General features: G+C 36.9%; 1 protein-coding gene across 1 annotated transcript in view; it reads left to right on the forward strand.

Annotated features, from left to right (window-relative positions):
* CRYBG3 (crystallin beta-gamma domain containing 3) overlaps positions 1–13,341 on the forward strand; it is a gene marked incomplete at both ends in the record, with an annotated part of 116,312 nt that overhangs the window by 83,128 nt on the left and 19,843 nt on the right. The window contains 2 exons of the mRNA XM_080696491.1: positions 2,417–2,526; positions 6,261–6,387. Coding sequence (XP_080552617.1) covers positions 2,417–2,526; positions 6,261–6,387 — 237 coding nt within the window. The remainder of the gene's footprint in view (positions 1–2,416; positions 2,527–6,260; positions 6,388–13,341) is intronic.

Consider the following 13,341-nt stretch of genomic DNA (forward strand, 5'->3'; position numbering starts at 1 on the left):
ATAATTTCTCATCATTCTGTGAGGTCCATATTAATCCCATTTGTTGAGATTAGTTTTATACCAATACCATTATCACACACAGAAGAAGCAAGATAGTCATTTTCTAGTTTCCAACTCCAACAGAGCCACATTTTCAAGGTTCTGCATGAAAGAAAGACGTGTCCTTCTTTGAGTGGCAAAGCCATAAGGCAAAGCCAGAAGTGGACAGGGAGAGGAGAGACATTGCTTTCTTTGTTTCATTTTTAATAACCACATTGGGCAAGATTCCTGTCTAAAAGCCAAGTGTAATGATGAATTCTAAGTGACACCTGCTACCTTTACATAATGCTACGTCTTTTTCTCTGAACTCTTATGTTTTTATACTCAAATCAATGTTTCTGTATTTCAACTCAGCTTAGTTTAACCATATTTTCACTCACAGTGTGTTCAGCTTTTGTTATTTTCTGATTAAGCCAGGCCTATTGGGAACATTTCCTTTCTGAATATAATCACGTAGTTGTTTTTGAAGGCAGTTTCTGCCAGATCTTTATTTTTGATTTTTGAAAACTCCTAACTGTGGTTTAAAGCACTTTGGTCCACATGCACTAAAAAATACAGGAATAATTTTAAACTGCACATTTCTGAGCTTTAAGTGCAGATAAAAATGATCATTCTTTTAAGCCCTATTTCTTCCCCTCCAGCCTCCTTCGCTCTCTCTTTCTTCTCCTTTTTGTTTTTTAATAGGCTTCCTTATTTGGGGCAGGTTTGTGGGAGGATTTTCTTTATAGTATTTCCTGTTGAACTTGGAGAGAGAGGAAGCAGCAGGATTTCACACACCCAGTGAAATCGGCTTACTTTAATTTTTTCTGGATATAGCTTTACAACTGCCTTGTGAAATAAGCATTTCTGACAGGTATATGATAGCTGGATATTTGATCACATACATAGAAAGCCTCTTTTGTTTCCTCAATATCAAACTCTTCCTTTTTTCACTTGGCACATTTTTATTTATACTTACCTAAACATAAACAAACGTCTATTTTTTAATATAAGTAGCTAATAAGACAGCAGACGTCTCTTTGCTTGTGGTTTTTCCCAACATTTACTATGAATTTAGGCAATATTTGCAAGCTGGAGAATTTTCTCTACACTTTGGGGGTTAAAAGCAATTTGCTGTTCAGTCTTAGAGCTGGTTTATCAGCCTTTAGATAAAATACATGCCTCACTTGGGACATACCTTTTCTTGCCATTCTTTGTGTCTATCAGAAGGACCCTGCAGAAACTTGCTGGGCCACATCTCTTTCAGGCAGGGAGCTCGTTAGTGTTTTAATACTCCAAGTACAGTTTCAGCACAGAGAGTCATTGTCATGCAAGCTGCAGTTGGTGGTGAGAGGAACAGTTCTCTCACTTCCCTGATTAGGACTGATCTTTGATATCACACCGAGCAAGGCCATAGCAGAGCGAGGTAGCCCAGAAACAGTTCCTCAGAAGACCTTTGGGAAGATGAAGGAGGTGAACACCAGGTGCTTGAAGAAGCCTTGCTCTCCATGACAGCGTGAGCGGGAGGAGGGGCGACGCTGTAGATCAGTCAGTAGACCTGTCAGTGCAGGGTAGACCTGCCAGCTATGCTATTTCAAGTTTCCAGCATATTATGAAATATTTATAGGGCTCGTTATTTTTTCTTATTTTTGATCCAAGGCCAGTAGAGTTACAGGTTATTATTTCTCTCTTCTAAAGAGAATTATAGTTGAGATTTTCTGGATTTTTCTTGAGTGAAAAGGACTAATGAAGAAATGTATGGCACCTGATTGTAAGCTGGAACATTAAGGTATTCTTAGCAGAAAACTGAAGCCTATGAGCTGAAATGCACAACACAAGCATCTTTCTCTCTTCACCATATATCTTCTACTAATGCCATCATTATTACCTCCCCTGCCATCTGTTCCTACGCTCGCACATAACTCTCTGCTGCTGTATTCTCTTTTATTAACTGTGGATCGGGAAAACTTGGAGGGAGAGAGGGGGACTTGTTTACTCTCCCACGTACCAGTTTAAACTTCTTTTGAGTTTAGCATTAAGTTGCTTCTTATTTTGTACATCTCATATCACCTTAGGGGATAGTAATACTTGGTACAATTGGCAAAAACACATTATCACTTACTCTTTTAAGTAGAACTCTACTAGGAATCTGTGCTCATAATTTGGTGCAGAAGATGAATGAAAATGGTAAATAAGTGGTGATGTTCTATTCATGGAAACATGTAAGAAAGAATGTGACTTTAAGGAAAAAATCATCATCCTTTACGTAAATTAATTGATTACAGATAAGACATGAGTATAATATTCTCCTGAATATAACTGTTAAATTAGTGGGTTTTATTTGCTTGTGATGATGCGAATTATTTTCTGTTTAATTATTGTTGTGTTGTTCCTGTAGCTCAAAGCATTCAGTAAACCAGGTTTCCAAGGTGAATGTATAGATTTTACAAAAGAAATTTCTGATTTGACTTCATTCACACCATGTTCTTTTAAAGTTCTTCGGGGTTGGTAAGTATATTTATTGAATATTTCTTGTGTTACTTAATAACATATTTTTTAAATTTATAGACATTTGGCTTGTTTTGCTTTTTCCATACATTATGTTTTCTTTTTAAACCTCTGCCAACTGCTTAAGTAGCCAGAATGTCAATTAGTTAATGTAGGGAGCATTTTGATAATTTAGTTTCTCACTGTTTTCTTGATTATATTCTAAATATTTTGAATGTTCATATTGTATATTTAGTGTATAGCATGGAAGAATGCTATAAAATAACTATTTTTGTTCATGTAAGATATATTACTCCTCTTTTTAATTTTTGTTTATTAAAATATCTATAATCTGCAACACACAGATACAGAAATCAGATTCAGCATTAGAGTTTTTCCTAGGCACACACCAAATAATAACCTCATACTGCTTCAGTAGTTTTTATTTAACTTTTAATCCTGTGTTCTTCAAATTACAGTGATGCATTCAATCTCTGTGATATATTTATGAAACTATGTTATGCTCAAGCCTGAAATGTTAGCAATATTTTATTGAATAAAAAAATACAGCATACAATTTACCTTTTTAACAAAAGTATGCAGTTCTATGCCAGCCCTATGTAGAAGATATCTATAAAAAAAAAACAAAACATCAAAACCTCCTTTTATCCTTCAAAATATCTTGGATTAGTCAGTGTCTCCACTTTTTTCTTGACTGAAGCCTCCTTTTTTCCATTGGAGGAACCTCAGTCTCCCACTTGTCCCTGCTTCAGTGTTTACCATAAACCAATCATAGCCTGATTATTCATTCCTCTAGTTTAGTATTTTTTTATGAACCTTCTCTAATCCCTTCAGTCATCCTCTAGTACCAGTTGGGTAAAGTTGAATTCTTCCTTTTCTAGACTTTGCCAACAACTAATCTCTCATTCTTCCTACCTGTTCTCCATTTTTTTCCCCTATATAGTTCCCCTATCCTTCCCTCTTCCAATGACTGCTTGTCCATCTGTTTCCTCTCTTCCAGGGGTTGGGTTTTTGTTTTGTTTTTGTTTTTTGTTTGTTTGTTTGTTTGTGGTTTTTTTGTTTTTTTGGTTTTTTTTGTAAAGGTCCAGATAGTAAGTGGTTTTGGCCATGTGGGATGAACAGGCTCCCTCCCAGTGGCTTAGCACCACCATTGCAAGCCAGAAGCAGCCATGGCGGGGGACATGTGGACAGGTGTGGCTGTGTCCCCAGGAAATTTTACTTATGCATATAGAGTTATATATAACATTTTTTATGTCATGGCGGGGTAGTCTTCTTTTAACTTGTTAAAAATGTATAAAGCAGTCTTGGCCTGTGGGCTGTATGGGAATAGGCTGCAGGGCTGATTTGACCCTCAGGCAGAAGGGTGCTGACACTCTCTGTCAAAGGCCTCTGGTAGATGTCGTGAGCAGATGTTATTTGTCCAGTCCACACACCACAGAAACTTTATCAGGACATATTATACTAGGATATATTATTCCAGAAGAACCCGTTTTCCCCTGTATCCTTACAAAAGAGAAGATGTAGACTTTGAAGAAGTGGCCAAGCTCAGGAGTAATCCTGGTATTGAGTGGCTGGTATGCCTGCTCCCCAGGTACCATAGCCACCACCATTCCCGATGATTTTTCCCCGTTGGTACATTACTCATTTGCTATGTGCCTGGCCCTCCCACAGGCACATAAATTTGGGACCTGCTTAATACTAATACAAATATATCCCTTCAGGTTCAATTCAAACCAGCCAGCCCCTCTGTTAACCTTGATTCATTCTCATTTAAGCAATCTTCCTATGCATATTTCTCATAGCTTCTTTTTTTTTTTTTTTTTTTTTTGGTGGTGGTGCTGGGGTTCCTGGAAGCCCTTCTACCTCCGGGCTACACTCCCAGACCTATTTTATATTTTTATTTGGAAACAGGGTCTCTTAAGCCAGCGAGGCTGGCTCCAAACCAGTGCAATCCTCTTGTCTCCGCCTTCCAAGCGCGGGGATTACAAGTGTGCGCCACCACACCCAGCATAGCTCCTCTTTCCTGAGCCTCTCTGGATTTGTTAGTTTTTATATTTTCCAAACAGAAAATGAGAGTTTTACAGTCTTACAACACATAAAGTGGAGTAAAATGGATAAAGTAGATCTTGGTCTGGAACTCTCTATAAAGAAAGAAAAATACATACCAATCACCCAAAATAATTTTGTCACTATTATTCAGCTTGAGTTTCCTCTCCCCTAAGATGAAAAAAAAATACATTTTGCAAAAAAATACATTTTGTACTAGAGGAAATGAAAAATAAATACATTTATTTTTATTTTCTATTGAAAAGAAGCATTGAAGTTTTTCCTGGAGGAAGATCTTTCTCTCTGGACTTTGAAATCTAGGACACACTAGTTCATATGTGTGTATATGTAGGAAATACACAACTAACTATAGCTTAGTAAAAGAATTTAAGAACCATGGAGATTTGTGAGCATGTAGCGTTTGAAACTTTGAGTCCAGTTCTACTGTGTCTCCACTATATAACCTTAGACAACTTGGATCATCTCGCTGAGCCTCATATTCCTTTTGTGTAAAGGGGGGATAGTGACAGTACCTATCTCAAAGGATGCTTAAGGACTAAGTAAAATAATACACATGAAGGACTTAGCTCCATGCTTGGCACATGGAAAACCTTTGACAAATTCTGGCTATGTTAACTGCATAGAAGACATAGCAGTAAATGATAGTGATGCAGAGCATTTCTTTGGGAATCCAGACTTAACCTGGTCTAGATTTAGTACAGTCATGGTGATGGTAAAATAAAGGGCTACCATTTAAACACACCAAAACCAATTTAGTAATAATAGGCAATTAATTTTTCCCTTAGGCACCTTTGCTTCAAAAGTGCATGTTTTAACCAAGATTTTGGTGAGCTTATTGAAGATAACTCACTATCAAGGAATCTAGAGATGTCTTTCCCTCCTTCCTTCTCTCCCTGTTTTTCTGTGTTTGGTACTGGTGATTGAAACCCGGTACATTCTCCCTCTCATAACCCCTAGCCCTATTTTTCAATTTTGAAATGGAGTCTAACACAGTTGCTGAGATTGGCCTGGGAGCTGTGATCCTCTTATCTGAGCCTTGTAGGAAGATTGCATATGTGTACTGCTATATACTGGCATGATTTATTCCTTTTTGAAATTCCCATTAGCTACCCAGTATGTAGGTGACATGTTTTAAATGTTCTTGTGTGATTTTAGGAGTTTAGCTTCTGTACTCATCCAGGCTGAATACAACTCAGCATCAAATAAAGATCCAGAATATTTTAATTTTTCTCCAGAAGAACTTGTACTTAGTGGCCACCATAATTCAGTGCCAGTGCTTTGTATTCATAAACACTAAATGAAAGAATATCTTTAATGTAGATGTCTTCTTACTTCGAATGTCAGCTCTATCATTTAATAGGTGGGTGAATCTTGGGAAGATTACCTAACATTTTTAATCCTTAATTTTCTTGCCTATGGAAATAAGAATATGTTTTTAATTCATAGAATTTTGAGGACATAGTGAAATAATATATGTAAAAGTTCTGGCCTCATGCCTGGCATGTGGTAAGAAGCCCATAAATGGTAGTGTTAGGTGTCGTATTAACTGGTGCTGGTTAGAACTATGACCTGTGCCCTATATCTACTCTAGTTTCCACACCATGAGAACAAGCCCACGCTGCCAACTGGAGGTAGTTTGACCAAATGCTTTACTGCTTGTTTTATAGCTGGCTCCTGTATTACCAAAAGGACACATTTTATAATCAGTGTGTGTTAGAAGAAGGCCTTTACACTGACCTTATTTCCTGCGGCTGCTCAATGTCTAGAGTCAAATCTCTCAGGCCTATTGACTATGTAAGTACCTGGTTGAATGCATAATATTGAGACTGTCTTTCTTATCCAATTTAGTTGTGTAAGTACCTGGAGTGCTTGATAGACCTGGTTTTGAACCCAGTTCCAGCACTTGTAGGTAACTTGAGATACATTGCTTCATCTCTCTAGACCGCAGCTTCCTCATCTATAAAGGAAGGATAATAATAATGCCTACCTCAAAATAATTACTACAAGACCTAAATAAAATTGTATAGATGAAGGACGTACCTCTTTGGATAATAGATGATAATGTATAGCTGAAAGAAATGTTATAAAAGGGAAATACCAAAATATGAATAATTATTTTGTTTACTGTAAGCTTGAAGTTCACCCATGAAATTCAACAAACATGTAATTGGTATTTGGTGTATTCTTTATTTTTCTTTTCAATTAAGCAGGAGTGAAGAACTAGAATAACAGAAGACTGTTTTAAATTCCAGGATGATACTTAAATCCATGTGTAACTTTTCTTAGTTATCTCACCTATAACAAATAATAGTACTTTCTAAGGTCACTGGAACATTAAATAAGGTGACATACTTTTTAAATGTTCAGCATAAAGTGAGTGTTCAACCTACATTAGCTGTTAGTACCATGGTGGTTATTGTTATAGCTGTTTAAATATAAAAATAATAACCCTGCTAGCTCATTATTCTATTATATAAATTACATGACCATTTGCTATTCAGACTTCTAGTGTTTCAATAAGGTGTGGAGAGCCAGGCATGGTGGTGCACACTTGTAATCCCAGCATTTGGGAGGTGGAGACCGGAGGATCACTGTTTGTTGACAGCCTCAACTACTTAGCAAGGCCCTTCGCAACTCAGTGAGACCCTGTTTCAAAAATAAAAAAGGACTTAAGAAAAGGGCTGAGGGTGTAGCTCGGAGGTATAATGCCCCTGGGTTCCATCCCCAGTACTGGGGGGGGGGGGGGGATGTGGACCACTACTGGTATTGGTTTCAAACCTTTGTTTGTCCAGGGAAACCAGGGTTTTTCTGTCCAATTTGCACATAATTATCTGGGTCATCTGGAGGCCCACATTTATCGAGTAAGTCAGTTCTTCCTTTCAAAAAATTTGTTTAGAATTTTACATGTGAGCAAAATTGGGTCACTATGTTGGGATATCATTGCTGGGCTCCTGGGCTACAGAATCTGTGCAGAGGAAGTGGTAAGGATCTAGGATATTTTCTAGCTGTCTTATGATGATGATTCTCTTGGGACTTGTCTGATCAAAATTTAAAATTCACACAAAGCCAATTAGAAGCCCTATGTAACAGTGGGAATGACTCAGAGCTTTTAGCCAGAGCTGAGTCCAGGGATAATGGCCCTGCTCAAGTTCTTTGATCTCAACCTAAGCCATGTCATCCTATTTCACAAGGCATTCCTGGATAGAGTATTTTTGGTATCAGGCTAAGAATAGCATCTTGGCCGAGGAAGAAGAATAGAAATAGAGTCCTTGGTCTTTCTCAGTGGCCTTGTGGTAGACACCAACTTGGCAAGATTAAGAGGCTCCTGATGTTTCTTGTCTGTCAGAGGAAGACTGATTAAAGAAAAAGAGAAAAAGGAATTGTGACTGGGTCAGTCTGTACATGTGGAAGGTAATCCAGGTACTGGGAAGGGAATTTTTTTAGCAATTTTTGGTGGTCATGAGAACAGAGAGATACTTATTAACTATAAACGGAAAAGATATAGATCTAAATGTGAAAGTACTATCTTAAAAGGATTTTACAGAACTCTTAATGAACTAAACTAATTAAATTTCTAGGGAAAGCATCTTAAAGCAGAGTCAGAATTAATGAATATTACTACTTTTCTTTGAAGAATTAAAGTTCTTTTACATTTATGAAGTGCAAAGTGAATAATTAAGCTTGGGAATAACTTACAGAGAGAAAGAAATGCTTATATGCCAGTTGTCACGTGGAATTGCATGTCCGTAGTTTTCATCCTGTTTAGGTGGTTTAGGTGGGGGTGATATTGGGAAGGTATTGAAATCTTCAGATTTTTCACTTCAAGAACAAGTTAAAATCATATTCATCTTATGTAAGGACAACACATTAGCTTTTGTAGTGCCTTTTCCTTGGATATTTAAAATCTTTGAAAGGTGCTTGTTGAAGACATGTTAGGGAAGCAGGTGTGGTATTGAAATGGCAGGCATATGAAATAAGGTTGGCATCCCTGAAAAGACCTGTAGATCAACCATCAAGAGGCCTCAAAAGATAGCATCACCTTGGTGAAATCAGCCATCTTCACCCTGCAGGCCCTGAAGAGGTGACCAGACCTAGGGAGATGACATAAAAGCCACGGGCTAATTTAGTCATTTGTACTAAGTGGATTCCGATGACTGCCCTGTTTGAGAAGTCTGGAGATTTTCCCTTGCGTCTGGGGGAAAAAAGTACAGGAAACTGAATTAATCACCAGAAGCTTATTTACTGAGCATAGATTTGGGTAAAATAAAATAGATGTCTTGAGACTTTTCCCCATCTCCAGATTCCAGTCACATATATCCTCCAGCTTCTGTATCTTTTTCCCTTGAAACCAGTGGATGCACTACAAAACACTCTGCCTCTTTTGCTTCTGGTTCTTCCCCATCTTCTCTTCATGCACTCTCTTCTCACCTAGGGATCCTTATGCCTTTTTCTATAGATTGTTAGTATCATACTTGTATCACAAGCAGGTGTGATTCTGGATTCATTCTAGGTTGTGTTTACAGTTGGACTGACTGTATGTACATATATACTAATCTATTGGTTTTTCTTTTGACAGTTAAAACTGAAGATTCTGAGGGTGTTGCCTACAGTTGGCATTCCCAGACATGTTATAACATAGTGCTTATAATAACAGTGTCATAATAGTGTAATGTTGGGGAGTCTTAAGACTTCATCTTCATACAAGATCAGTATGTTTTGCAAATGACAGTTTGCTCCAGGTTAACTTTTCTTGGTACCAGGAGATATAACTGTCTAGAGGTCCCTGAATACATAGTTTGTAGTGTTGCAATAATCTCACAGAGAAAGGAGCTGGGAGCATTGCTTACAGTTTATGTTTCCCAGTAGAGTGACCTTCAGCAAATCTCTTAATTTTTCTGGGCATCAGTTAACTCATCTTTAAGGAAACCATTAGGACAAGTTTTTTTTTTTTTTTTTTTAAGTTTGACAGATTCTACTTCTGTTGAAAATAAATAATCCTAGTCATATTTCTAACTGGATATGAAAAAGAGTCTTTTCAGCCTTAGATTTTTCATGGTCCAAGGAAGTAATACTGTATATTAGTTTTTACAAAAGTCCTCAAAATCTCAATGGTTTATGACAGCAGAATTTTTTCCTGGTATGGCTAGCCTTAAACCTGTGACATTTCCTGTCTCAGCCCCCCAGGTACTGGGATTACAGGCATGTGCCACCCTACCTGGCACAGGTATTTATTTATATCTTGTTTCAGCAACTGCAGAAGGTTGCTAAGCCTCCACCTCAAATCTGAAGCTGAGTTTAGTGTACTTGTGTTACGTTCTTTGTTTGGGGACCAAGCTGACGAAAGCAGCTTAAATCGGGGACATGCCTATTTTTATGACAGTAGGCAAAAAAGAGAGAAGCTCAACTACTGAGTCACATTTGAAGCTTTTGCTTTGGTAGAACAGTTTTTTTCTATTCATATTCTGTCACCAAAAACAAGTCATAGGACCAAGCCTGACATCAGCAGGCCAGGGGAATTCACTCTTCATCCTCCTCCCTGGGCATATTTAAAAAATAATGCACGTGACATAGAAGTATAAATTAATAGAAGTGTGTTTCCGGGTTTGGAGGGAAATGGGAGACGATGAAATTTTAATAATCTTTTGCATGTTCTCTCTGCATTGTAACAAAATATAACTTAAAAAGTGTTATCGAGATTATTACTTGGTAGAAGTTTGGTGACTCTCAGATGAAGTGTGTAGTACACAAGCAGAGTAACCTATGTCAGAATCCAGGCCATGTTTTCCTTTCAGAATTCATTTGGAATTTTAAAAATTACCAGTTAATTTAATATTGTGAAATTCGATGGTTCTGTATAAGCATTTGCGAAAAGTTAACACCAAACCAAGTGACCTAGTGTTGAGAAAGTAAACCAAGGCCTAGGGTTTTCATCACAATTATTACAAGGTATAATTGTATTTATGGAAATATTATAGGGATGATTATGCAACCATGTTATGAATTTAAAACGAGAGTTGATTGCTATAGGTTTTTTTTTTCTCCTTTTCATAACCTTTGTTTTGATAACCAAGGTTAAAAAATGGTTATAAGAAGATCTTTTGAAATAAAAGGGATTGAATTTTGGGTTTAATGAAGCTTCAGTTTTTGTTTTTGTTTATATGGTGGGGGAATCTGTAGCCAAAGCCTCATATATTTAGCAAGAGTCATTCTGGGTGTGAAAGAGCCACACAATATCAGAAATGCCAAAGGTGAACGTCGGGGCATGAGTGTACATTCCATAAATGAAGAAATAACTAATTAACAATTTTGGAAGAGAGATTAAAAGTTTTCTGTTTTGCTTTGACCCAGAGAAAAAATACTTAAAAGTGGTTGAGTTCTTTACATAAATATTATGAGTGCTACACAAGAACAACATTGCCGAATATGTATTTATATCTATTTATTCACCCTAAAATATTGAACACTTGCCAGGTACCAAATTTGGGGCAAAGCACTAAAGACACATTGAACAAAGGAGAATTAGAAGGCATGGTAAACTCATGTTATCAAATTCAAATGCCCACTTCCTTCAGGCCCTTCAGAGTGGAGATGTTTTCAGAGATCTGTTCTTAAGCTTTTCTCTCTTGAACCTGGAAATTTTCATTATCATAACTTTAGCTCTCATCTCTGACAATGTAGAAGACCCCCAGATCTGTAGAGTAAGCAGGAGTCTGTTATTCTTTGAGCACTGTTCTCAGATTCCAAGTTGGTCTTTCTCAGAAAATCTGACAAGTATTCCACTTTCACTATTACATTTATTCTTTTATTCTCTAATTCTGTTGAAATACATTGGTATTACATAACTTCATCTTATGGTCACATAAGCAGTATTCATCTTCAGTTCTCCCTACTTTATGATTTTCAATATCCAAATGGTAGCAAAGTATTGGCAATTCCAACCCTATAATGTCTTAAATTCTTCTTTACATGTTCTTTTCATTAATTTAAACAAGATTAGAGTTCCATTATATCTTTCCCAAATGGCCACCTAACCAATTTTCTTTTCCTTTGGGGCTCTTTCTTCTTCTGTTCTTATTTGCAGCATGTAACCTTCGGATAAAGTCTAGTCTCTGAGATCCTGTCCAACTTACTTTCACCAGTATTATTACTCATTCTCCTTCATGTACCTTATTCACAAAGTTACTCCTCCTCCCTCACTTTCTTTCAACATTTTCTATTGTATTTTGTGTATAGGAAGACAAAATCATTTATCTAAATTGTTAAGATCTAAATTAAAGGACCCTCATTCTAGAAAAATTTCAGTGATACATATTTCTTGAAGTGATTTTTCTCTGTACTGAATATTTTTTATCTGCATCTCAAGATGCTTTTCACTCTTTACCTTTGACCACACCTGCTGAGCCTGTAAAGTCATATTGAGGGCAAGAACTACGCATACCTTATCTTAGGTTCTCTAGGCTTAGCATATGGCCGTAAAGATGGGAAGAGTCTATTTTGTAGTAAGTAGACTAATTAAGCTCATTCATTCATGCCTAAAAATGTACATGCAATACTTGTATCAAGTTCTTCTACTTCAGTTCATTCCATAATAGGAGTTGTACTTTGGACTCGTGATGGGCTTTTATCTTACCCACTTACAATGTTCTAATTGTAGCTTTGGGAAGTGAAGGAAGGTGGGGAAACTTTTTAAAGTAGATTTCAGCTGCCAACCTTTCATAAAATGCTTTGAAGTCAAACTGGATATTAAAAGAATAACAGATACATATAGATGAGAGCAGGATACCTGAGCAACTGTTGACGGATTGTGGAACTACCATTAGTAAGACGAAAGTATTGGCCCTGCTGAGTGTTAGGTAACCTGCTTTTACTGCGTTTCCATGGGAGCAGTCCTCTGCTTGTTGCTTCTCTAATGTCTTCATGGTGGTTTGGCATGGAAGCTTGGCATTGTTCAGAGTTAGAATCCTGTCCTGCCAACAGTAAGCAAGCAACGCCAAAGGGGCATTATAACAAGAGGCTGTGGAATAAAAAAAAAAAAAAACCTTCAAATGGAATTAAGACTTTGATGACATAAATGACCTTAAGAAGTGGAATAAGAGTTGGCAAGTGATTCATTCTTTGTGAGGGAACTGAAAAGGCAAAGCTACAAATAGAGGAGGATTATGAAATCCAGTGCCAGAATGAAAGGAAGGGATGAGCATACAAGAATTTGGTTATTTAACTTTTAGCCGAACCCATATATAGTTAATGGTATAACATTTGGAACCCGGGAGCCAGGAAAAAGCTCACCAAGTGCTGTGTGTGTGTGTACACGCTGCAAGCCACATTATAATGTGAGACTATGATGTAAGGAAAGTCTTTTTTTTTAAATCCTTACAGTAAACATCACACTGCCTAGTGAGACATTTGAAGCAGTCTTCTTTAAGATAGAAGACCTGGGTCTCTGCTATTAATAGTGCTATTTAATAGTATTCTGTACTCCTATCCAGTTTAATAAGATTAAACGAAAAAAAGAAGAAACTTAAGGGCATCTACAGATAAATTATTAATGTGCATATTTAAAGTAGTTGGAAACAGTTAAAGCATAGGGTAATTTGGAATAAACTTAATAGAGGCAATAAGTCTTTTCTGGTGAAAATTATAAAATCTTTATTGAAGGTCATAAAAGATGGAGTGAGATAACTTTTTAGATAGACTAAATAGCATAAAGATGTGGTTTTCCCCAAATCAGTATATTTTCAGAAAAAAATG

This window comes from Muscardinus avellanarius (genome assembly GCF_963383645.1).
Source record: "Muscardinus avellanarius genome assembly, chromosome: 5".
In the NCBI taxonomy this organism is placed as follows: Eukaryota; Metazoa; Chordata; class Mammalia; order Rodentia; family Gliridae; genus Muscardinus; species Muscardinus avellanarius.